Here is a 25542-nt window from a genome sequence, read left to right as displayed (position 1 = left end):
AAAATGGAAGACAGAGAGGATGCAGAGGAGGAGGAGGAAGAAGAAAAGCAGAGCAGAAGCACGTGGCCTGGAGAAACCGCAAGTTCTAAGAGGTCTCATAGACGGAGAAGATGGTAGTGTGGTGGGAGATCTGCCCAATCTAGGCGCCACAGCATGTATTCATATTCACTGTGTCGTGTTTTCATTGCCGGGGCGTATGCGGGAGGAGATTTACCGCAACAAACCAAGTGGCCAGAGAGAGGGCTTAGTTGTTCAGATCACTGTTCAGAGGTTTAGGGTTCCCAGTTCTCACATGGCAGCTCACACCAGCCTGTAACTCCAGTTCCCTGTGATCTGACACCCACACAGACATGCATGTAGGTAAAAATGCACATAAAATAAAAATAAATAAAAATTTTAAAAAGGCTAGGGAATAAAACATTGAAAAACCAAATTCAGAAATATTTGATGTTGATAATCCGTTCCAGGAGTATAATTGGGACTGGCATTCTAGAAACAACCAATGGTATCACAGTTGGAACACAGAAGGCAGTGAGATTCAGAGAAATTGTAACAGAACTCAGTGTTCGTTCAGGATGTAAACCTCTGAGAACATTTGGAACTGAAAAACATCCTCTGAAGGATGAGTATGGTCATCTACTAACAACAACAATAATATCAATAAAAGAGCAAACAGCTAGCTCAAACGTACATTCCAAATACCCTCCCACATTAAGATAAAAAGTAAAACACAGCTAATGTCCTCAGCTGCTCTCTGGGCCTGTACTGAACAGCCACCTGGAGTAGTAAAAATAGGAAATGAAACTGGTGTGAGATGGGTTGAGAAGAACAAAGACCCTTGAATTCAGTCTAAAATCTCAGGGAGTAAAACCCTTAGCCTCAAGGAAGGTTTTATGTATGCTAGTAAAATAGAAGAGTCATTTACAGAAGCTAATCAAGAAGAAGACGACTAACAGATTAAAAAAAAAAATCAGAAGTGAATAAGCAAATTTATTTACTTAGATGAAAAAGCTCTTACAAAATTATTAAATTTTATTATTAAAGATTTAAGGAAAAATTCTTAAGCTGAAGAACTAGAAATGTCTAGTTTAAAATATCCACAATGGTTAAATTTTACATTACTTTACTATAACAATATCCCTACTGTCAATTATACTTGCTACCAGTGTTCAAGAAATAAACCCATTCTTATGAGAACTATCTCAGAAATAAGTATTTCCTAAAATGATCAGCCACAGTACTGAAAATTAAGGAAAGGACATTAAGACATGAGAGAAAGAGTTAGAAAAATTTAATGTGTAGCACCCAGCAGTTTCAGCTGGAAAAAACAACAACAACAACAACAACAACAACAGGATGTGAAATGGTAAGTGCTAAAAGCTGATAATTTTTCCTGACACATTCTCCATTAAACATACTACTAGATCTGTAGACTCTAAATTATGGTAGAATAAATTCAAAGTCCAACATACTAAAATGTGATTTGGCTCAAGAAATTCAAATTAAAAAAGGTAATTTTCATTTAAACTAACACTTTAAAAGTGTAGCAGGGGTTAAGACCAGTTTCAGTCAAGTTTGCTGTTCCTAGGTCTTACGGATAGAATTTCCATGGTACATCTATGAAGACCTCCTCAGAAAAAGCAAATTGGAAGAGAGGAATTAATCAAAATGCACGTGTGTCGAGTACCGCCTACAGAAAGCTGTAACCAAACACCATTCAGTCGCTAGGACTCAGACAAGCTACAGCTGCAATACTAGATGAAATTGCACATAAGAACAAGGCCTGTGGCGGGCTACAGAGACAGATCTGTTAGTTAGCAAGACACTTGCCATGCAAGACTAAAAATTTGAGTTCTAGCCCAGCATGCTTGTAAAAAAGCCAGATGTTTTAGCGGTTGCTTATAACCCCAGCATTGGAGACAGAGAGAAGGGGATTCCTGTAGCTCATTGGCTAGCCAATCCAGTTTACCTGGTTCCTCTAAGCCAATGAGAAGCATTGTCTCAAAACAAAGTAGCAAGCAAAGAAACAAAAACAAAGATGGATAATTCTTCTAAATTGACACTCAAGATTGATATCTGGCCCCCAGGTAGACATGTGCTTCCACTCAGATGTGTACCCACACAAACATATATACAGAGAGAGAGAGAGAGAGAGAGAGAGAGAGAGAGAGAGAGAGAGACTGAGACTGGTGGTAATATATCATTAGTCTAAGAAAATACTGTATTGGTTCCGGTGAGAGTACAAGTGGTGGTCGCATTTCGGATCAAGCTAATGTAAGGATAATCACATAGAATGGAGAAAAAGAAAATGAATAAAGCTGGAAGGTGGTGGGATCAAGAAATATTTTCCAACTAGGAGGTATGTGGCAAAGCAAAATAAGAAAAATGCAATGGGAGAGAGGCCAAGAGAGGCTTTGGTTTTTTTTTTTGTTTTTTGTTTTTTGTTTTTTGTTTTTTTTGTTTTTTTTGGGTGTTTGTTTTGAAAATCAGAAATTATAAATAATATTGTAGATTGAACATCAATTAAAACTATATGATAAAATATTTTTTAATTGTAGTCACATTGTTTATATATATATATATATATATATATATATTTCTCAAAGCTGTGTATACAGAAATCTTTAGGATAAATACAAGAAGCTGAGTTTCATTCCTGTAATCTCAACACTTGAGAGGCTGAAGCAGAAGGATCAAGAGATCCAGCTCAGCCTGGGCTACAGGTGAGATCATCTCTAGATAGATAACCAACCAACCAACCAAACAAACAAACAAACAAATACATAAGTGCATGAGTGAAAGCTGATTCTCAACTCTCTTTGTGTACAAGAATTAACTCCAAATGGATCAAACATGATGTAAGTCTTTTTTTTTTTTTTTTCCATTTTTTATTAGGTATTTAGCTCATTTACATTTCCAATGCTATACCAAAAGTCCCCCTTACCCACCCACCCCCACTCCCCTACCCACCCACTCCCCCCCTTTGGCCCTGGCGTTCCCCTGTACCGGGGCACACAAAGTCTGCGTGTCCAATGGGCCTCTCTTTCCAGTGATGGCCGACTAGGCCATCTTTTGATACATATGCAGCTAGAGTCAAGAGCTCAGGGGTACTGGTTAGTTCATAATGTTGTTCCACCTATAGGGTTGAAGATCCCTTTAGCTCCTTGGGTACTTTCTCTAGCTCCTCCATTGGGAGCCCTGTGATCCATCCATTAGCTGACTGTGAGCATCCACTTCTGTGTTTGCTAGGCCCCGGCATAGTCTCACAAGAGACAGCTACATCTGGGTCCTTTCGATAAAATCTTGCTAGTATATGCAATGGTGTCAGCGTTTGGATGCTGATTATGGGGTGGATCCCTGGATATGGCAGTCTCTACATGGTCCATCCTTTCATCTCAGCTCCAAACTTTGTTTCTGTAACTCCTTCCATGGGTGTTTTGTTCCCACTTCTAAGGAGGGGCATAGTGTCCACACTTCAGTCTTCATTTTTCTTGAGTTTCATGTGTTTAGGAAATTGTATCTTATATCGTGGGTATCCTAGGTTTTGGGCTAGTATCCACTTATCAGTGAGTACATATTGTGTGAGTTCCTTTGTGATTGTGTTACCTCACTCAGGATGATGCTCTCCAGGTCCATCCATTTGGCTAGGAATTTCATAAATTCATTCTTTTTAATAGCTGAGTAGTACTCCATTGTGTAGATGTACCACATTTTCTGTATCCATTCCTCTGTTGAGGGGCATCTGGGTTCTTTCCAGTTTCTGGCTATTATAAATAAGGCTGCTATGAACATAGTGGAGCATGTGTCCTTCTTACCAGTTGGGGCTTCTTCTGGATATATGCCCAGGAGAGGTATTGCTGGATCCTCCGGTAGTACTATGTCCAATTTTCTGAGGAACCGCCAGACTGATTTCCAGAGTGGTTGTACAAGCCTGCAATCCCACCAACAATGGAGGAGTGTTCCTCTTTCTCCACATCCTCGCCAGCATCTGCTGTCACCTGAATTTTTGATCTTAGCCATTCTCACTGGTGTGAGGTGGAATCTCAGGGTTGTTTTGATTTGCATTTCCCTGATGATTAAGGATGTTGAACATTTTTTCAGGTGCTTCTCTGCCATTCGGTATTCCTCAGGTGAGAATTCTTTGTTCAGTTCTGAGCCCCATTTTTTAAGGGGGTTATTTGATTTTCTGAGGTCCACCTTCTTGAGTTCTTTATATATGTTGGATATTAGTCCCCTATCTGATTTAGGATAGGTAAAGATCCTTTCCCAGTCTGTTGGTGGTCTTTTTGTCTTATAGACAGTGTCTTTTGCCTTGCAGAAACTTTGGAGTTTCATTAGGTCCCATTTGTCAATTCTCGATCTTACAGCACAAGCCATTGCTGTTCTGTTCAGGAATTTTTCCCCTGTGCCCATATCTTCAAGGCTTTTCCCCACTTTCTCCTCTATAAGTTTCAGTGTCTCTGGTTTTATGTGAAGTTCCTTGATCCACTTAGATTTGACCTTAGTACAAGGAGATAAGTATGGATCGATTCGCATTCTTCTACATGATAACAACCAGTTGTGCCAGCACCAATTGTTGAAAATGCTGTCTTTCTTCCACTGGATGGTTTTGGCTCCCTTGTCGAAGATCAAGTGACCATAGGTGTGTGGGTTCATTTCTGGGTCTTCAATTCTATTCCATTGGTCCACTTGTCTGTCTCTATACCAGTACCATGCAGTTTTTATCACAATTGCTCTGTAGTAAAGCTTTAGGTCAGGCATGGTGATTCCACCAGAGGTTCTTTTATCCTTGAGAAGAGTTTTTGCTATCCTCGGTTTTTTGTTATTCCAGATGAATTTGCAAATTGCTCCTTCTAATTCGTTGAAGAATTGAGTTGGAATTTTAATGGGGATTGCATTGAATCTGTAGATTGCTTTTGGCAAGATAGCCATTTTTACAATGTTGGTCCTGCCAATCCATGAGCATGGGAGATCTTTCCATCTTCTGAGATCTTCTTTAATTTCTTTCTTCAGGGACTTGAAGTTTTTATCATACAGATCTTTCACTTCCTTCGTTAGAGTCACGCCGAGATATTTTATATTATTTGTGGCTATTGAGAAGGGTGTTGTTTCCCTAATTTCTTTCTCAGCCTGTTTATTCTTTGTGTAGAGAAAGGCCATTGACTTGTTTGAGTTAATTTTATATCCAGCTACTTCACCGAAGCTGTTTATCAGGTTTAGGAGTTCTCTGTTGGAATTTTTAGGGTCACTTATATATACTATCATATCATCTGCAAAAAGTGATATTTTGACTTCCTCTTTTCCAATTTGTATCCCCTTGATCTCCTTTTGTTGTCGAATTGCTCTGGCTAATACTTCAAGTACTATGTTGAAAAGGTAGGGAGAAAGTGGGCAGCCTTGTCTAGTCCCTGATTTTAGTGGGATTGCTTCCAGCTTCTCTCCATTTACTTTGATGTTGGCTACTGGTTTGCTGTAGATTGCTTTTATCATGTTTAGGTATTGGCCTTGAATTCCTGATCTTTCCAGAACTTTTATCATGAATGGGTGTTGGATCTTGTCAAATGCTTTTTCTGCATCTAACGAGATGATCATGTGGTTTTTGTCTTTGAGTTTGTTTATATAATGGATTACATTGATGGATTTTCGTATATTAAACCATCCCTGCATCCCTGGAATAAAACCTACTTGGTCAGGATGGATGATTGCTTTAATGTGTTCTTGGATTCGGTTAGCGAGAATTTTATTAAGGATTTTTGCATCGATGTTCATAAGAGAAATTGGTCTGAAGTTCTCTATCTTTGTTGGATCTTTCTGTGGTTTAGGTATCAGAGTAATAGTGGCTTCATAAAATGAGTTGGGTAGAATACCTTCTACTTCTATCTTGTGAAAAAGTTTGTGCAGAACTGGAGTTAGATCTTCTTTGAAGGTCTGATAGAACTCTGCACTAAACCCGTCTGGTCCTGGGCTTTTTTTGGCTGGGAGACTTTTAATAACTGCTTCTATTTCTTTAGGGGATATGGGACTGTTTAGAAGGTCAACTTGATCCTGATTCAACTTTGGTACCTGGTATCTGTCCAGAAATTCGTCCATTTCGTCCAGGTTTTCCAGTTTTGTTGAGTATAGCCTTTTGTAGAAGGATCTGATGGTGTTTTGGATTTCTTCAGGATCTGTTGTTATGTCTCCCTTTTCATTTCTGATTTTGTTAATTAGGATTTTGTCCCTGTGCCCTTTAGTGAGTCTAGCTAAGGGTTTATCTATCTTGTTGATTTTCTCAAAGAACCAACTCCTCGTTTGGTTAATTCTTTGAATAGTTCTTCTTGTTTCCACTTGGTTGATTTCACCCCTGAGTTTGATTATTTCCTGCCATCTACTCCTCTTGGGTGAATTTGCTTCCTTTTTTTCTAGAGCTTTTAGATGTGTTGTCAAGCTGCTAGTATGTGCTCTCTCCCGTTTTTTCTTGAAGGCACTCATAGCTATGAGTTTCCCTCTTAGAAATGCTTTCATTGTGTCCCAAAGGTTTGGGTACGTTGTGGCTTCATTTTCATTAAACTCTAAAAAGTCTTTAATTTCTTTCTTTATTCCTTCCTTGACCAAGGTATCATTGAGAAGAGTGTTGTTCAGTTTCCATGTGAATGTTGGCTTTCTGTTATTTATTTTGTTATTGAAGATCAGCCTTAGTGCATGGTGATCTGATAGGATACATGGGACAATTTCAATATTTTTGAATCTGTTGAGGCCTGATTTGTGACCTATTATGTGGTCAATTTTGGAGAAGGTACCATGAGGTGCTGAGAAGAAGGTATATCCTTTTGTTTTAGGGAAAAATGTTCTGTAGATATCTGTCAGATCCATTTGTTTCATCACTTCTGTTAGTTTCAGTGTGTCCCTGTTTAGTTTCTGTTTCCATGATCTGTCCATTGGTGAAAGTGGTGTGTTGAAGTCTCCCACTATTATTGTGTGAGGCGCAATGTGTGCTTTGAGCTTTACTAAAGTTTCTTTAGTGAATGTGGCTGCTCTTGTATTTGGAGCATAGATATTCAGAATTGAGAGTTCCTCTTGGAGGATTTTACCTTTGATGAGAATGAAGTGTCCCTCCTTGTCTTTTTTGATGACTTTGGGTTGGAAGTCAATCTTATCAGATATTAGGATGGCTACTCCTGCTTGTTTCTTCATACCATTTGCTTGGAAAATTGTTTTCCAGCCTTTCATTCTGAGGTAGTGTCTATCTTTTTCTCTGAGATGAGTTTCCTGTAAGCAGCAAAATGTTGGGTCTTGTTTGTGTAGCCAGTTTGTTAGTCTATGTCTTTTTATTGGCGAGTTGAGACCATTGATGTTAAGAGATATTAAGGAAAAGTAATTGTTGCTTCCTGTTATTTTAGTTGTTAAAGGTGGCATTCTGTTCTTGTGGCTGTCTTCTTTTAGGTTTGTTGAGGGATTACCTTCTTGTTTTTTCTAGGGCGTTGTTCCCGTTCTTGTATTGGTTTTTTTCTGTTATTATCCTTTGAAGGGCTGGATTCGTGGAGAGATAATGCGTGAATTTGGTTTTGTCGTGGAATACTTTGGTTTCTCCCTCTATGATAATTGAGAGTTTGGCTGGGTATAGTAGCCTGGGCTGCAGTTTGTGTTCTCTTAGTGTCTGTATAACATCTGTCCAGGCTCTTCTGGCTTTCATAGTCTCTGGTGAAAAATCTGGTGTAATTCTGATAGGCTTGCCTTTATATGTTACTTGACCTTTTTCCCTTACTGCTTTTAGTATTCTATCTTTATTTAGTGCATTTGATGTTCTGATTATTATGTGTCGGGAGGAATTTCTTTTCTGGTCCAGTCTATTTGGAGTTCTGTAGGCTTCTTGTATGTTCATATGCATCTCATTCTTTAGATTTGGGAAGTTTTCTTCAATAATTTTGTTGAAGATGTTTGCTGGACCTTTGAGTTGAAAATCTTCATTCTCATCCACTCCTATTATCCGTACGTTTGGTCTTCTTATTGTGTCCTGGATTTCCTGGATATTTTGAGTTAGGATCTTTTTGCATTTTCCATTTTCTTTGATTGTTGTGCCGATGTTCTCTATGGAATCTTCTGCACCTGAGATTCTCTCTTCCATCTCTTGTATTCTGTTGCTGATGCTCAAATCTATGGTTCCAGATTTCTTTCCTAGGGTTTCTATCTCTAGTGTTGCCTCGCTTTGAGTTTTCTTTATTGTGTCTACTTCCCTTTTTAGGTCTAGTATGGTTTTGTTCATTTCCATCACCTGTTTGTATGTTTTTTCCTCTTTTTCTGTAAGGACTTCTACCTGTTTGGCTGTGTTTTCCTGCTTTTCTTTAAGGGTCTGTAACTCTTTAGCAGTGTTCTCCTGTATTTCTTTAAGTGATTTATTAAAGTCCTTCTTGATGTCCTCTACCATCATCATGAGATATGCTTTTAAATCTAGGTCTAGGTTCTCAGGTGTGTTGGGGTTCCCTGGACTGGGCGAAGTGGGTGTGCTGGGTTCTGGTGATGGTGAGTGGTCTTGGTTCCTGTTAGTAAGATTCCTCCGTTTACCTTTCGCCATCTGGTAATCTCTGGAGTTAGTAGTTATAGTTGACTCTGTTTAGAGATTGTTCTTCTGGTGATTCTGTTACCGTCTATCAGCAGACCTGGGAGACAGATTCTCTCCTCTGAGTTTCAGTGCTCAGAGCACTCTCTGCTGGCAAGCTCTCTTACAGGGAAGGTGCGCAGATATCTTGTATTTGGACCTCCTCCTGGCCGAAGAAGAAGGCCCAAAACAGGACCTTTCTCAGACACTGTGTTGCTTTGGCAGTTCCCAGGTGGTACAGACTCTCACCTAAGCAGACTAAATTCCTAAGTTCCTTGGAGTCCCGGGACCAAGATGGCGACCGCTGCTGCTGTGGCTTAGGTTGCCTCCCCAGCCGGGCGGGCACCTGTCCTCTGGTCCGGAAGGTGGCCGGCTGTCCCCGGCCCACACAGGGTGCTGCCTCAGCGCCTCTGTGCTTCTGCCTGTTCCAGAAGCTGTCAGGTTCTCTGGCGCACCCTCTCACCTGTTCAGACTAATTTCCTAAGTTCGGCGGGTCCCGGACCAAGATGGCGACCGCTGCTGCTGTGGCTTAGGCCGCCTCCCCAGCCGGGTGGGCACCTGTCCTCTGGTCCGGAAGGTGGCCGGCTGTCCCCGGCCCACGCAGGGTGCTGCCTCAGCGCCTCTGTGCTTCCGCCTGTTCCAGAAGCTGTCAGGTTCTCTGGCGCACCCTCTCACCTGTTCAGACTAATTTCCTAAGTTCGGCGGGTCCCGGACCATGATGTAAGTCTTAAACTGGGTAGAGGACAAAAACACTTAAGGTCTAAGCACTGGTAAAGACTTTCTGGACTCTGTTGTTCACACAATAATGGCAGCAATGGACAAATGGGATTTCATGATGTCATAAAGCCTCTCCAGAGAAGAGGAGGTAGCTGAGTAAAGAGGTAGCTGCAGGATGGGAGAAATCTTTGCTACTTACACATCTGACAGAATATTAATATCCAGAAAATACAAAGATCTCAGAAAATGAAATAATAAGAAACCAAAACAACCCAATCAGCAAAAGGGAGAATGAAATAAGGGGGCCAGTTTTCAAAAGGTGGACTACAAATGGCCAATAAAAATATGAAAAACAGGTTTAACCTCACTACTCATCAGGGGAATGCACACAAACTACATTGAGATTCCATTTTACCCTAGTCAGAATGGTAGTCACTGGTGAGGTTGGGTCAGAGGGAACTGTTATACACTGCAGATGAGATGCAAACTGTCCACACAGTGTGGAAGTCAGGTTAAAGATTCCTCATAACTGATACAACATGGCCCAAATATATTATTCCTAGATGGATTCCAAGTGAACCTTCCCCAGAAATGCTTGCATGTCCATGTTAAATGCAGTGTTGTTCACATTAGCTAAGCTATACAGCAAAGCTAGGAGTCTGTCAACAGAGAAATGGATAGAAAAAGTTATGGTGTACGTACACAATGGAAAAAAAGAATAGTCACAGTGATTTCAGGAGAATGGCTATAAACGGAATCAACAATATAAAGTTAATATAGTTGGTCATAGGAAGAGAAATACCACATGTGGTCCCTTATTTTAGGCCCTAGGTTTTATACAGATATCTAAAACCATAGATGGACAGGTTGCGGGAAGCAGGTGCGGCCACATGGGCCGAGATGGCGCCCTGGCCCATTGCCAGGCCCTGTGAGCCCCACATGTTTACTGCCTTGCCCGAGCATGCGCAGTGAGGCTGCATGCGTGGGCTGCCTGCCAGGTTGAACTGTTCCTCGTGATCCGGACCTGTCAGCCTATCGGTGACCGACCTGAGCTCGTGCCTGGAGCGTGTGTGATTTCTGATTGGATGAGGTGGGGTGGAGCGGGATGAGGTCAGTCGGCTATTGTTGTAGCCCTTGCCCTAAGTAGAAGAAGTTGGTTGTAAGTAAAGCTACAAGGAGTAGAAGAAGAAACTGCTGGGGAAGAGAGCTGTAGGGGAAAAAGCCACAAGTAAAGAAGTTTCTGCATGAACCTGCCTTGGTGTCCTTGTCGTTCTTGTCTCCGACAGAGTGGAGACTGCGACACAGGTGATATGAAAGTAGACATGAAATTGTCTAAGGACCAAAGATACTAAGATGTGAAGAGCAGGAGAAGAGGAATTGGGAACAAGACATGAGGTGGGTACGTTTAAAGTACATTATATACTTGTATTAAAATTGACTTTTGTAATCTGGAATATGATAAAGTAGAATAAAAATTATAATGCTCTCTTAAAAATCAGGCATCCTATGAAAAGTACTTGAGCATCTCTATATTCCCCAAAGAAGTCAGACATGAATGAGAGGGAAAGGTCTTTATGTAAGATGTTGGATGGGAGAAACTGAGGTATCATGTTTCAGGTAGATAATGTAAGGTTTTTAAAGGTTGAACCTGCAAATATAAAGAGGAAATGGTGTAATAAATATTTGCTTCATAAATTGTTAACTTTTCAAAACATAAGTTTTGCTAAAATGTACCCCTTGCCCTTATAGAAACTAATGGAGATTTGAAAAGGAGATGTTGGGAGCTATTAAGACAACACTATTGTCCTGATCTCTGAATTCGGCCTCTCCCCCCCCCCCAGAAGAAAAGGGGGTCAAAAGTGGGCCACCGATGCACCACTCCAAGAACAACCACAGATTGTTCCAGCCCTAAGTCAGCATAGATGTCCTGACCTCAAGATGTACCCTGATACACCAAGTTCCTGCTTCCCTGTGTAGTCGCCAAAAGAAAAATTTCCGCTGCTCCATCCCTCCTGCTGAGAAGTACTTCCTCTTTTTCAGATGCCCCATCCCTCCTGCTGAGGTGCATTTCTGTTGCCCCATTCTTCCTGCTGAGAAGTACTTCCCCTTTTGCTTGTGCATTTAAACCTTGAGCCTTGCTAATACATTGGGACCTTGATGCCACTCAGAATGTTTCCATGTTGTTCTCGCACTTGGTCCTCGTCTCTCTCTATCCCCCCATTTGGTTCTTAGGAGAAGGTCCCCTTGAGACCCTCGAATAACCGGACCTGCTGGACGGGTCAAGGAGAGCCTGTGTCATGTGAAGTGAAGTGAAGGCTGTCACAGCAATGATCTAAGTAGATAAAAGTTAATCAGGGCTTCATTCTAAACTTTGCAGCATAATCAAACATTCAGAAATGCTATTCCTTCCTTTAAACAGAGATATCTTAGCAACTCTAATAAAGTAAAGTGTTTATGTGGGGGCTTGCTTAAAGATTCAGAGGGTTACTCCATGAATGAAATGAAATGAGCCAGAGAATGAAAGGAGCCAGACAATTAGAACAGATTGCCAGAGATAGCTTGAGGCCAAGCAAAGTAGTTCAGTCAGAAGCGGAGAGAAGCCAGTTTGAGTCAGTCAGTTTGGAGAGGAGTTTGAGCCAGAACTGTTGAGTTGAACTTGCCAGCCAGAGTTCAGAAAGCATCAGAAAGGGTGAGCTTATTCAGCAGTAAGTCTCAGAGGCTAAAATATTCTAGGCCTAGATTAGCAAAAGAAAGCTGGAAGCCAAAACCTTCAAGGTCTAGGCTTGCAGAAGATTAGATTGTATGGAAACTAGAAGCTTCCCGTTCTAGGACTAGAGATAGACAGAAACGCTCTGGGCTCAGCCCAAGCCGTATATTTGTGAAGCTTGGGTACAGCTCTCATCTCATCTCTTTATCTGAGGAAATATAACCAACATTTACATTGACAACAAATAATCAGGAGGTACTAGGCCCTGTCTTCCCATGCAAGCATTTGATTCCTGCTTGTGTAGGTTCTTTCAGTACTTCCTAGAGGTGAAAATGTACAAGAAGCTTGCTATGTGTCTGAACCAATGTATTGGTGTTTCAAAAGAGTTCCTGTATATTCAGCAGATAAGGTTCAGTATCATGAGCCAATAAGGTGAGGAGTTGGGGGAGGGGCCAATTCCAGACACTGGAAGCCTCCCTGAAGAACTCAGCCAATGAGAAATTCAGAGGTTAGAGAAATGCTATTGGGGACAATCATTAAGAATGTAACAGCCACTCTTGTGTGAAGTCAACAGGAGAGCACCTCCCCTTCCCTAGGCTAAGACCTGACTGTGTGAAGTCATAAATTAAACTGCTCTGCAGTGAAATGGTTTTGGTTAGGGGCTTTGGGACTAAGTAGTGTCACTCCAATTAAGTCTTTCTTTTTCTTTTTCTTCTCTTCTCTTTTCTTTCTTTTTTTCTTTTTGTTTGTTTGTTTTGTTTGTTTGTTTGTTTGTTTGTTTTTGAGACAGGGTTTCTCTGTGTAGCTCTGGCTGTCCTGGAATTCACTCTGTAGACCAGGCTGGCCTTGAACTCAGAAATTTGCCTGTCTCTGCCTCCCAAGTGCTAGGATTAAAGGCACGTGCCACCACTGCCCGGCAAGATTTTCTTTAAGTGACTGAAGAGATCGTTCAGTGGCTAAGAGTCACTCTTCCTTTTTCAAAGACCTGAGTTTGTTTTTGAGCATTCCTAAGAGGTGGCTCATAACTGCCATACCTCCATTTCCAGAGCAATACAATATCCCACTCTATTCTGGCCTTCACCAGCACCTATACACACACATTCACACAGAATATATATTAATTATATTACATTATATACATAATAGCATCATGCTATTTAGCAAACCAACTATATTTCGTTTCCTCAACTAGCAATAACTTGTTAAATTTGAAAAATAGACTTTCCAATTTTATGAGGTCCCATTTATCAATTCTTGATTTTAGAGCCATTGGTGTTCTGTTCAGGACATTTTCTCCTGTGCCCATGTATTCAAGGCTCTTCCCCATTTTCTCCTTACTATTAGTTTCAGTGTATCTGGTTTTATGTGGAGGTCCGTGATCCACCTGGACTTGAGCTTTGTACCAGAGATAAGAATAGATTGATTTGCATTCTCTTGCACGATGAGTTCCATTTGAACCAGCACCATTTGTTGAAAATGCTGTCCTTTTTTCCACTGGATGATTTAAGCTCCTTTGTCAAAGATCAAGTGACTATAGGTGTGTAGGTTCATTTCTGGGTTATCAATTCTATTCCATTGATCTTCTTCCTCTCTCTGTACCAAAACCACACAGTTTGGTTTTTTTTGTTGTTGTTGTTTGTTTGTTTTATATATCACTTTTGCTCTGCAATACAGCTTGTAAGTCAAAGAACACTGTCAATAGGACAAAGTGGCACCCAACAGATTGGAAAAAGATCTTTACCAACCCTACATCCAATAGAAGGCTAATATCCAATATATACAAAGAACTCAAGAAGGTAGACTCCAGAGAACCAAATAACCCTATTAAAAAGTGGGGTACAGAGCTAAACAAAGAATTTTCAACTGAAAATTATCAAATGAAGGAGAAGCACCTAAAGAAATGTTCAACATCCTTAACCATCAGGGAAATGCAAATCAAAACAACCCTGAGTTTCCACCTCACACCAGTCAGAATGGCTAAGAGCAAAAACTCAGGTGACAGCAGATGCTGGCAAAGATGTGTAGAAAGAGGAACACTCCTCCATTACTGGTGGGATTGCAAGCTGGTACAACCACTCTGGAAATCAGTCTGGTGGTTCCTCAAAAAATCGGACATATTACCTGAGGATACCACTCCTGAGCATATACCCAAAAGATTCTCCATATAAGAAGGACACATGCTCTACTATATTCATAGCAGCCTTATTTATAATAGCCAGAAGCTGGAAAGAGCACAGATGCCCTTCAACAGAGGAACAGATACAGAAAATGTGGTAAATTCACACAATTTATACTACTCAGCTATTAAAATCAATAACTTCATGAAATTCTTCACCAAATGGATGGAACTAGAAAATATCATCCTAAGTGAAGTAACACAATCACAAAAGAACACACATGGTATGCACTCACTGATAAGTAGATATTAACTCAAAAGCTCCTAGTACCCAAGGTATAATTCACAGACCACATGAAGCTCAAGAAGAAGGAAGACCAAAGTGTTGATGCTTCAGTCTCTCTTAGAAGGGGGAACAAAATACTCATGGGAGCATATATGGAGACAAAGTGTAGAGCAGAGACTGAAGGAAAGGCCATCCTTCGTATGAATTGTGTGTTTGTTTGTTAATTTGTTTGTTTGATCTTTAAGTTCCATTTTTGTTTCTGTTTTTCTTCTCAGTTTCTTCTCAGCTTGTTAGCAAGAACTGCCGTGATAGAGTCTGGTGGCTCATGCTTGTCTGATATCTCTCAGCTCTGAACACGGAGCTGATATAGATGTGTTGGCTTTTATTTATTTCATATGAATGATATAAAAGGAAAAAAAAACCACTACTTTGTGGGAAGCCACATGTGCCGTTGCAGAGTGGCGCTGACTATTGCTGGCCACCACGCATAAGTTTGGACAAACAACCAATGTGTACATATGCAGTAAAGTTTTTTGCAAAGACACTGCCTGGCCCCGGCATGATAATGAGGCTTTGTGAGGTACAGAGAGAGAGAGTAGCCAATCAGATGAGGAACATGCAAATGAGGCTTAGTGCATTACCAATCTGGGTGTGAAACACGCCTCTCCTAGGCCTATATAAGCAGCACCAGTTCTGGGCTGGGGGGGGGGGGGTCTCTTCGCCTCTGCAATCAAGCTCTCCCAATAAACGTGTGCAGAAGGATCCTGTTGCAGCGTCATTCTTGCTGGTCGAGTCCGGCGTGCACAAGACTACTTGTGGATCTGTGGGGTCATGATAACATTTATTTTCCCTTTGTCTTCACCTTTTACACAGAAAGTGATAGGAGAAAGATATACTTTACAGGTCCCAAATTTTGGCAAGCAGAAAAGATTTCTTCCTCTTATTCCTATTTTGTCCTTCCCTACCACTGTTGCTGGTACTTAGAGCAGCCATTTCCACATGATCTTTTAGGAAGGAACCTCTCACATTTCTTTCCCCATACTCCCATTGTTTATTCTTATCCTCTCTTCTTTCTTTCATTCTTTTTCCTTTCATTTTTCCATACAGGGTTTCTCTGTGTAGCCCTGGCTGTCCTAGAACTCACTCTGTAGACTAGGCGGGCCTTGAACTCAGAAATCTGCCTGCCTCTGCCTCTCAAGTGCTGGGATTAAAGGCGTGCGCCACCACTGCTGGCTCCTCTCTTCTTTCTTTCCTGCTGTTTGTTAGTTGTTCTGCATTCCACGAAGTTCAGGAAAACAACTAATTACATGCAGAGCATCAGGAATGGAGTAGTGGAATAGTGAAGTCACTCTAACCTAGCATTTTAAAAAAGGGTATGACTATCTTGTCTGCCTGTATTTCTGTGTACATGTGCATGTCCTGTGCTTGCAGTGGCCAAAAGAGGTGTTAGATCCCCTAGAACTAGAGATACAGACTTGATGAGCCACTATGTAAGTGCTGAAAACCAAATATCTCACCTCTGGAAAAGCAGCAAGTGATCTGAACTAGTGAGCCATCTCCCCAGCCCTCCTGGCTATCTTTGAATGTTAATGACAGCTGTGCTAATCACTGTGAACTCCCATCAGTCCTGACTAGTGGCCTTCATGCAACAGAGTATATTAGAGTTCCCTATGGGATTTTTTATAAATTCCTAATGCTACTTAAACTACTCTCACAATCCAATTACCCAGTATGCATTATGGATGGCTGGGTCCCATGTTGAACACATATTTGTGACGTGAATTTCTCTAGATCACTCTAATATTCTAATTATTTCCCCTAAGTAGAATAATACAAGAGTATAAGTAGATCACTATCAAATCTTCACTGTCCTTATACTGGGAGATAAATACTTCGGAATCATAGCAGTACTCTCTTTACACACTGAGTAAAAGAGAGGGGAAAGGGGCAGAACCTTCTCATGTAGACGTCTTCCTATTGGACATTGATTCCCAGTCTTACTATGATTCATCAGCAGTGAAGAGTCTTACAGACACTGGATGACTAGGTCTCCCCTCCAGATATAGGAACTCAACATTGACATTTCTACAGAAGCTTCACAAATAATTCTAAGATGCAATTAGAGTTGAGAGGCACTTGTCAGACTGCTCATAATTAAAAGAGAAGAGGAAGCCTGTGAATTTTGATTATGTATTTTATAGTATGAAGAACTGATCGCTAAGCTTTCTTGGAAGTTTTGCTAAGACAATTATACACACACATACATATATGTGTGTATATATATATATAATTTACAGATAGAATGTGCCATCTTCAAAGTGGCAGAATGGCATTAGTGGCCCATGTGTACTTAGCTGACCAAGATTTTGGTGAATGGAAAAGAATCGAGGTAAATAGTCTTCTGAAAACCTGCCAGTGTCTGATAGAGGGGTAAAAAAGAGCATAGGACAGTTGACTGTGACTGTGTAAGGACTGAAGTGAAAGCGAAAAACCAAACAACAGGCAGAGGAGAGAAGAAAGAATGCACAACTTAAAATGTTAGTCAATTTTTTTATTAATTTTTTGTAACTTTCCACTACTCTACCTGGTACCATATCTGTGGATTTTGGCCAATATTAAAACTAGATATCCAATACATTCTTCTCAGTTTCCATTCCATGAAAAATTTAAAGATGAATTATTATACTTAATGCGTACTTTTTACATTTAAAATTTTCAGATAGATCATTTTTACACGATAGAAATTTACCTCTAACTGGCATCTCGAGGATAGAAACACAGACAAAACAATAAATACAGAAACAAAAGCAAAAAAAAAAATCTTTATTCTTTTGGCTTGATTGTAATGTGGCTTACCGGTAGCTCTGTATGGTCATAGCATTTTCCCGCATGCATTCAACACACTACAAATCAACAGCTTTAGTATAAAGGATCTACAATGAAGGTTGTTTTTGTGAAACAAAACGTTTGTGATTGGCAAGATCATTTCACTAACTGGTTTGGTGGAAAACAGTGAGAGAAAGAGAGAGAGAGAGAGAGAGAGAGAGAGAGAGAGAGAGAGAGAGAGAGAGAGAGAGAGAGAAGAAAACTTGGTTCCCAAATCATATCTGATACAGCTCTAGTGCCATGTGGGTCAGTAAGATTCTATCTATCCATCTATCTGTATAAACGAACATTAAGAAGATGGATGAATGGAGGGGAAGGCTAGGTGAGTACATCCCACTCAGATAATGCCTAGAGTATCTATCATCTGCTCCCCTTGAAATCTCTTGTCAATGATAAGGCATCACTATTGAAAGCAAATGGACATTAGACTTGGAATGAGAATTGTTTCAAGTGGAAATATGTGCAAGTCCACAGTACCAACAATGACAGCAGAGCCCTGTACTGCCTCTTAGGCCTTATCTCTCTCTTCCTTGGCGGAGTGCCTTAATTAAAAAGTGCCGGGAACAGAAACTAATGATAGGACTGTGACATCAACCTGAAGATACTTTTAATTTCCCATTTTATGTACAAAAGGCTTCGAAATAAAATAAACTGAACTCCCCCCATTTTTTTTTACAATATGTATATTTCTTAGAAAACTCTAACCATATACCTTCAACAGATCTAAGTAGCTTGCCACTTGTTTACACTGTCAGACATCTCACCGGAGTGTTCAATTAAGGGTAGGGAGAACAAAGAGCAGGGATTTCTTCCTTGTTTACTGCAACACATTGCTCAGTGTCGTGAAGATTGAGTTCCTGATGGAACAATCCACTTCACTCCACCTCTGACATATGGCTTCCCTATTAGACTTCTGAACAGCAGAAGGGTTAAGATACAGCAGCAGCAGCAAGAGAGACATGCAGCAGTGACAGCTTCAAACTCTAAGGGAACCAATGACGTCATGTCACCTGTTGAAAGCTTGCAAACTATACTTAACTGTGGTACATATTTGATGCAGTAAATACTGTGCTTAAATCATTTTCGTTGGCTCAAACATGCACCACTGGGTAAAATTACTATTTACAAAGCAGACTTTTGTTTTGTTTTGTTTTGTTTTAATTGACATACACTATGTCAACCTTACCAAGAGCAGAAGATGGCTAAACAATACTGCAGGAAAAAAAGCAGAACCAACTTCAGAAAGTGGCTGTGGGGATGGTTTTTGGTAGTTTGGGTTTCTTAGAAAGGACTGAGAGGATATATATATATATATACTTTTTTTTTTTTTTTACCAAAGGACACTTATCAAAAAATGTTATAGTCATGCTGCCTGGACTCTGAGCATGTGATGGTCTGTGTGTGCATATGTATGCATGTGTGTATACATATATATGTATATACACGGCCATATACATATATACATATATACATGTACATATAATGAACTATGTAAAAATAAAACAACTCTTTGATGGTTGTGACTCTATGGAACATTTACAGGCACATTAAAATTCTTCTGGATGAAACACCTTAAAAATATGAATAGCTATTTAAGCACCTCAAAAAATCTAAAAACATCCTGAAATGAGAAGTATACCCTTTCCGTGTGTGATGGGATATTGTCATGTGTGGATGAAAACTGCAGCATGCCTTCATTGAAAATAGATCTCATTATACACAGAGAAATGTAGTATCCCCTCCTTAATCCCTCTCCCCAAACGTAAACCCAGTTACAAAAATAGTCACATATAAGAGTAAACAACCCGTGAATTAAAAAAAAAAAAAAGGTGATAAAGTCACAGCACACATTTTGTAAAAATATGGCAGGTGTGGCAGTTAAAACACAAACGGTGGTGACAGTTAATGCTATCAAGTGTCACATGTTAAATTTACATAAAAATTTAACTTTCCTCCCCATTTCCAAATGTTCCTCTGGTCTGAGTAGCCATTGCTCTCCTCCACTCTTCAGCAGTGTCAGCTGGTTGCGAAAACAGAAGCCTCCTGTCGGTGCTCTTTGTCTGGTTTGGCGAGTCCCACTTTGCTGACCCGAGGTCCTGTCTGGTTATAGGCACTGACCTTAAGTATACACTTATAGAAACAGTCAGTTTGGCATAGACCTCCTGAGGGAGTCGCAGATACATCACCAACACAGGCTGTAAACAGTTGATCACAAAATGGAATATTCTTTTTTTTTTAATTTTTAATTTTCATTAATTTTTTATTTTTTTACTTTTTACTTTCCCTGATATCTTTCCCCTTGTCCTCTTTTTCTGATTTGTCCTTTTCAAATTTTTCCTTCTCCGGTTTGGTCACGCTATCGTAGGAAGGTGGCGAAGTGGTGGAGGGTGTCACGTCAGTCTTCTCTGGAGTTGAATTCTCATTCAGTTTATCCGTGATGATGTCTTCTTTGATGGGCGTTCCCTCATCTTCTTTACCCTTGTCTTTTTTATATATAGACGAAACCTTCTTAACTTTCTGTTTCAGAAGATAGCGTCTGTAAGCTCGCTGGATGACAATAGCAGACACCTCCTCTTGTTTGCGCTTCAGAGTGGTGGTAATGGGCTCATAAGAGACCTTGGAGGGATTGGAAGCCATGAACCGCTCTTCCATCTGGATTCGAAGAGCATCCATCTCTCCACTCTCACCCAGGACCCGCTTTGTAAAAGCAAATAAGATGTCCAGGCAGTGGATGCGGTCTCCACTCACCATGGGCAGGTCCATGGCAATGAGCTGCACTTTGTTTGGCTTTGCGATGAGGAGGGGAGGATCCAGGGCAGCTGCAAAGTCAGAGAGCTTGCAGAACTCTATGAACTGGGTGGCGTCAGGGTCGAACTTCTCCCAGACTTCGTAGAACATCTCAAAGTCGTCCTCACTCAGAGGCTCTGCACTTTCTTCTGTGGCAACGCTGAAGTTCTCCAGGATGACAGCAATGTACATGTTCACCACAACCAGGAAGGATATGATGATGTAGCTGACAAAAAAGAAAATCCCCACAGATGGGTTCCCACAGTCTCCCTTCACCGAGCTTCCAGGATGATCTTTTTCAGGGTCACAATCGGGAGGTCCACTATTTAGTATAGGGGCCAGCAGTCCATCCCAGCCCGCAGAAGTGGTGATTTGGAACAGGCAGATCATGCTGTTGCCAAAGGTCTCAAAGTTGAACATGTCATCAATCCCAACTTCCCTCTTAACGTAGGCAAAGTTGGACATCCCAAAGATGGCGTAGATGAACATGACCAGGAAAAGCAGGAGGCCGATGTTAAACAGCGCAGGAAGGGACATCATCAGAGCAAAGAGCAGCGTGCGGATCCCCTTGGCGCCTTTGATCAGGCGTAGGATTCGTCCAATCCTGGCCAGGCGGATGACTCGGAACAGGGTAGGGGACACGAAATACTTCTCTATCAGCTCCGCGAGAAACATCCCTGCGAAAAGACAATAGCCAATAATGTTACTGACTGCAGTGAAGGAAAGTTTAAATGATTAATATAAGTACTATCTATCTTACAAACTGCACATATAGGAATTACATAAATAACAATACATATACATTTATTAATAATTTTACCTAATCTAGTTAGCTATACAGAGATAGTCATGAGTATATGTCTAAGGTTACATGTGTATATATGTATGTATTGTGTATGCAAATAAACTGCAATATTAATTCACTAAAATGACATTGGTATATTTGGTGTTATACTATTGAGGTTTTTTATTTTCAATCTCAATCTGTGAACTGCAAACCCTTGGGGGTTGAACAACCCTTTCATAGGGGTCACTTAAGACCATCAGAGGGTGGGTATGGGGGACTTTTGGTATAGCATTGGAAATGTAAATGAGCTAAATACCTAATAAAAAATGGAAAAAAAAGAAAATATCTAATAAAAAGATAATAAAAAAGAAAAAAAAACTTAAAAAATTAAAAAAAAAGACCATCAGAAACATAGGTATTTACATTGCAATTCATAATAGAAAAATTACAGTTATGAATTAACAATGAAAATAATTTTATAGTTAGGGGGTCACCACAACATGAGGACCTGTATTACAGGGTAGCAGCACTAGGAAAGTTGAGAACTACCATTCTAAATGAAGATATGAATGGCCATTTTCCTCATTAAAATATCTTCTATCATAGAAAGACAAACTATTAGATGTCTAAAGATGTCAATTATACTTCTAAAACAATAGGGCTATTGTTCATGTAAGAACTATATGACGAAGCATGTAACTGTATATTTCCAATGAGAACTCATGACAGTATTTCTTTCCTAGTTGAACACATGTACTGCCGAACACACAAGCATGCAAGGCAGATTCACTTGGAAATGACCTCTAAATCTTGGGTTAATGTATCCTTATATGACCAAAATACCAACTTTGGTTTTTCTTAGATAACATCTTCAGAGCCTTCATAATAAACCCAGACCCAAGCCAACTTCCTTGCATAATTTACCACTACAACAGTACTTAATTCATTGGCAGATCAATCATTGGAGCAATGACGTAACTCACACTAGGTAAGAACTGAGAAGTAGTGGAGAAAGCAAAACCTCCTGACAGATCTTCTTTACCCCCAAGCCTTTCTTTAAAAATTAAACAAATGTTTTAATTATTGCATAAAATGTTACAAACGTGGATATTTGTGAGATACAGGTGATGTTTCCATACAAGTATACATCGCCTGGTTGTCTACACTTACCTTGAAACCTTCATTGTTGCAGTGAAAAGATTCAAAACCCTTTCTTGCCATTTTAAAGTGTATTACTGCTATTTGTAGTGATCCTACTGTGCAGTTGCGACAAGAACTTCTTGCTTTTATGAAACTGTCGCTTAGTTACCACATCTCCCTGTTTATACTCTGACTTTGCAGCAGCCCTAGATCCTCCCCTCCTCATCTCAAAGCCAAACAAAGTGCAGCTCATTGCCATGGACCTGCCCATGGTGAGTGGAGACCGCATCCACTGCCTGGACATCTTATTTGCTTTTACAAAGCGGGTCCTGGGTGAGAGTGGAGAGATGGATGCCCTTCAAATCCAGATGGAAGAGCGGTTCATGGCTTCCAATCCCTCCAAGGTCTCTGATGAGCCTCAGCTCACCACCCCACCATTCTCACCTCCTAGGAGGTCAGGTTTTATAGTCTCACATCTGTCTACCTCCTAGAACTCTGGCTCAACTGCCTCTAATTCTAGGGACCCAGTGACCTTTTCTGACCTCAATGGGTCTTGCATGCATGCACAAAGGCAAGATATCCAAACATATATTCTTTTAAAAGAAAACAAATTATATAATCTTCTCAGTGCAAATACAAGTTTATATTTGCAATATATTTGTTTAAATATAGAATAGCATTGCACCTCCAAACTGTGGATCTTAATGAAAAATACCTTTTGCTAGAAATGCTATTATCACGTAATCTGTTGAAAAATGGTGCAAATGAACTTGCTAAGTGTGGAGTTGTTATGACCTTTAATTTATACAGAACACATTATTTGAAGAGTCCAAAGCCATGAGATATGCCTGGTACATTTTTTCACTGTCAGTATCTATATTCTTTTTCCTCTAGTAGGCTAAATCTAGTGATTAGGACCTCATTCAGTGGTAGAGCATTTGCCTAACATATTCCTGGGCCAGAGACTTTATCTGAATATCAAATAATTAATAATGATAGTAGTAGTATAGTAGTCGTGGTAGTGGTAGTATTAGTAACAACAATAATAGCCAAACATTTTTTAAAATTACGTATTTATTTCATTTACATTTCCAATGATATCCCAAAAGTCTCCCACACGCTCCCCAACCCACTCCCACAACCACCCACTCCCACTTCTTGGCCCTGGCATTCCCCTGTACTGAGGCATATAAAGTTTGCACGACCAATGGGCCTCTCTTTCCAGTGATGGCCAATTAGGCCATCTTCTGATACATATGCAGCTAGAGACACAAGCTCCGGCGGGTACTGGTTAGTTCATATTGTTGTTCCACCTATAGGGTTGCAGATCCCTTGAGCTCCTTGGATACTTTCTCTAGCTCCTCCATTGGGGGCCCTGTGATCCATCCAATAGCTGACTGTGAGCATCCACTTCTGTGTTTGTTAGGCCCCGGCATAGTCTCACAAGAGAAAGCTATATCTGGGTCCTTTCAGCAAAATCTTGCTAGTGTATGCAATGGTGTCAGCTTTTGGAAGCTGTTTATGGGATGGATCCCTGGATATGGCAGTCTCTAGATGGTCCATCCTTTCATCTCAGCTCCAAACTTTGTCTCTGTAACTCCTTCCATGGGTGTTTTGTTCCCAATTCTAAGGGGCAAAGTGTCCACACTTTGGTCTTCATTCTCATTGAGTTTCATGTGTTTAGCAAATTATATCTTATATCTTGGGTATTCTAAGTTTCTGGGCTAATATTCACTTATCAGTGAGGACATATTGTGTGAGTTCTTTTGTGATTGGGTTACCTCACTCAGGATGATGCCCTCCAGGTCCATCCATTTGCCTAGGAATTTCATAAATTTATTGTTTTTAATAGCTGAGTAGTACTCCATTGTGTAAATGTACCACATTTTCTGTATCCATTCCTCTGTTGAGGGACATCTGGGTTCTTTCTAGCTTCTGGCTATTATAAATAAGGCTGCTATGAATATAGTGGAGCACGTGTCCTTCTTACCGGTTGGAATATCTTCTGGATATATGCCCAGGAGAGGTATTGCAGGATCCTACAGTAGTATGTCCAATTTTCTGAGGAACAGCCAGACTGATTTCCAGAGTGGTTGTACAAGCTTGCAATCCCTCCAACAATGGAGGAGTGTTCCTCTTTCTCCACACCTTCACCAGCATCTGCTGTCACCTGAATTTTTGATCTTAGCCATTCTGACTGGTGTGAGGTGGAATCACAGGGTCGTTTTGGTTTGCATTTCTCTGATGATTAAGGATGTTGAACTTTTTTTCAGGTGCTTCTCAGCCATTCGGTATTCCTCAGGTGAGAATTCTTTGTTTAGCTCTAGGCCCCATTTTTTAATGGGGTTATTTGATTTCCTGGAGTCCACCTTCTTGAGTTCTTTATATATATTGGATATTAGTCCCCTATCTGATTTAGGGTAGGTAAAGATCCTTTCCCAATCTGTTGGTGGCCTTTTTGTCGTATTCATGGTGTCTTTTGCCTTGCAGAAGCTTTGCAATTTTATGAGGACCCATTTGTCGATTCTCAATCTTACAGCCATTTGCTGTTCTATTCAGGAATTTTCCCCCTCTACCCATATCTTCGAAGCTTTTCCCTACTTTCTCCTCTATAAGTTTCAGTGTCTCTGGTTTTATGTGGAGTTCCTTAATCCACTTAGATTTGACCTTAGTACAAGGAGATAGGAATGGATCAATTTGCATTCTTCTACATGATAACAGCCAGTTGTGCCAGCACCATTTGTTGAAAATGCTGTCTTTTTCCCACTGGATGGATTTTGCTCCCTGTCAAAGATGAAGTGACCATAGGTGTGTGGGTTCATTTCTGGGTTTTCAATTCTATTCCATTGGTCTACTTGTCTGTCACTATACCAGTACCGTGCAGTTATTACCACAATTGCTCTGTAGTACAGCTTTAGGTCAGGCATGGTGATTCCACTGGAGGTTTTTTATCCTTGAGCAGAGTTTTTGCTATCCTAGGTTTTTTGTTATTCCAGATGAATTTACAGATTGCCCTTTCTAATTCATTGAAGAATTGAGTTGGAATTTTGTTGGGGATTGCATTGAATCTGTAGATTGCTTTTGGCAAGATAGCCATTTTTTGTATATTGATCCTGCCAATCCATTAGCATGGGAGTTCTTTCCATCTTCTGAGATCTTCTTTAATTTTTTTCTTCAGAGACTTGAAATTCTTATCATACAGATCTTTCACTTCCTTAGTTAGAGTCATGCCAAGTTACTTTATATTATTTGTGACTATTGAGAAGGGTGTTGTTTCCCTAATTTCTATCTCATCCTGTTTATACTTTGTTTAGAGAAAGGCCATTGACTTGTTTGAGTTGATTTTATATCCAACTACTTCATTGAAGCTGTTTATCACGTTTAGGAGTTCTCTGGTGGAATTTTTAGGGTCACTTATATATACTATCATATCATCTGCAAAAAGTGATATTTTGACTTCTTCCTTTCCAATTTGTATCCCCTTGATCTCCTTTTGTTGTCGAATTGCTTTGGCTAGGACTTCAAGTACAGCGTTGAATAT

The 25542-nt window shown here is 40.3% G+C and overlaps 1 protein-coding gene across 5 annotated transcripts in view; it reads right to left on the bottom strand.

The window, feature by feature from the left end:
- Nucleotides 1-16937: 16937 nt before the first annotated feature.
- Nucleotides 16938-25542, bottom strand: part of Scn2a (sodium channel, voltage-gated, type II, alpha) — a 146684-nt gene continuing 138079 nt past the window's right edge. For 3 of the 5 annotated variants that reach the window (NM_001346679.2, NM_001099298.3, NM_001346680.1), the window contains exon 27: nt 16938-20751. In NM_001346679.2, the coding sequence (NP_001333608.1) occupies nt 19556-20751 (1196 nt within the window). In that variant the 3' untranslated portion in view covers nt 16938-19555. The remainder of the gene's footprint in view (nt 20752-25542) is intronic. The other 2 variants (XM_017314945.1, XM_006498583.4) reach the window with 1 other exon arrangement.

Source organism: Mus musculus, chromosome 2 (genome assembly GCF_000001635.26).
Source record: "Mus musculus strain C57BL/6J chromosome 2, GRCm38.p6 C57BL/6J".
In the NCBI taxonomy this organism is placed as follows: domain Eukaryota; kingdom Metazoa; phylum Chordata; class Mammalia; order Rodentia; family Muridae; genus Mus; species Mus musculus.
The sequence above is the reverse complement of the archived record's forward strand: the minus strand, read 5'-3'. Positions and strand labels throughout refer to the sequence as shown.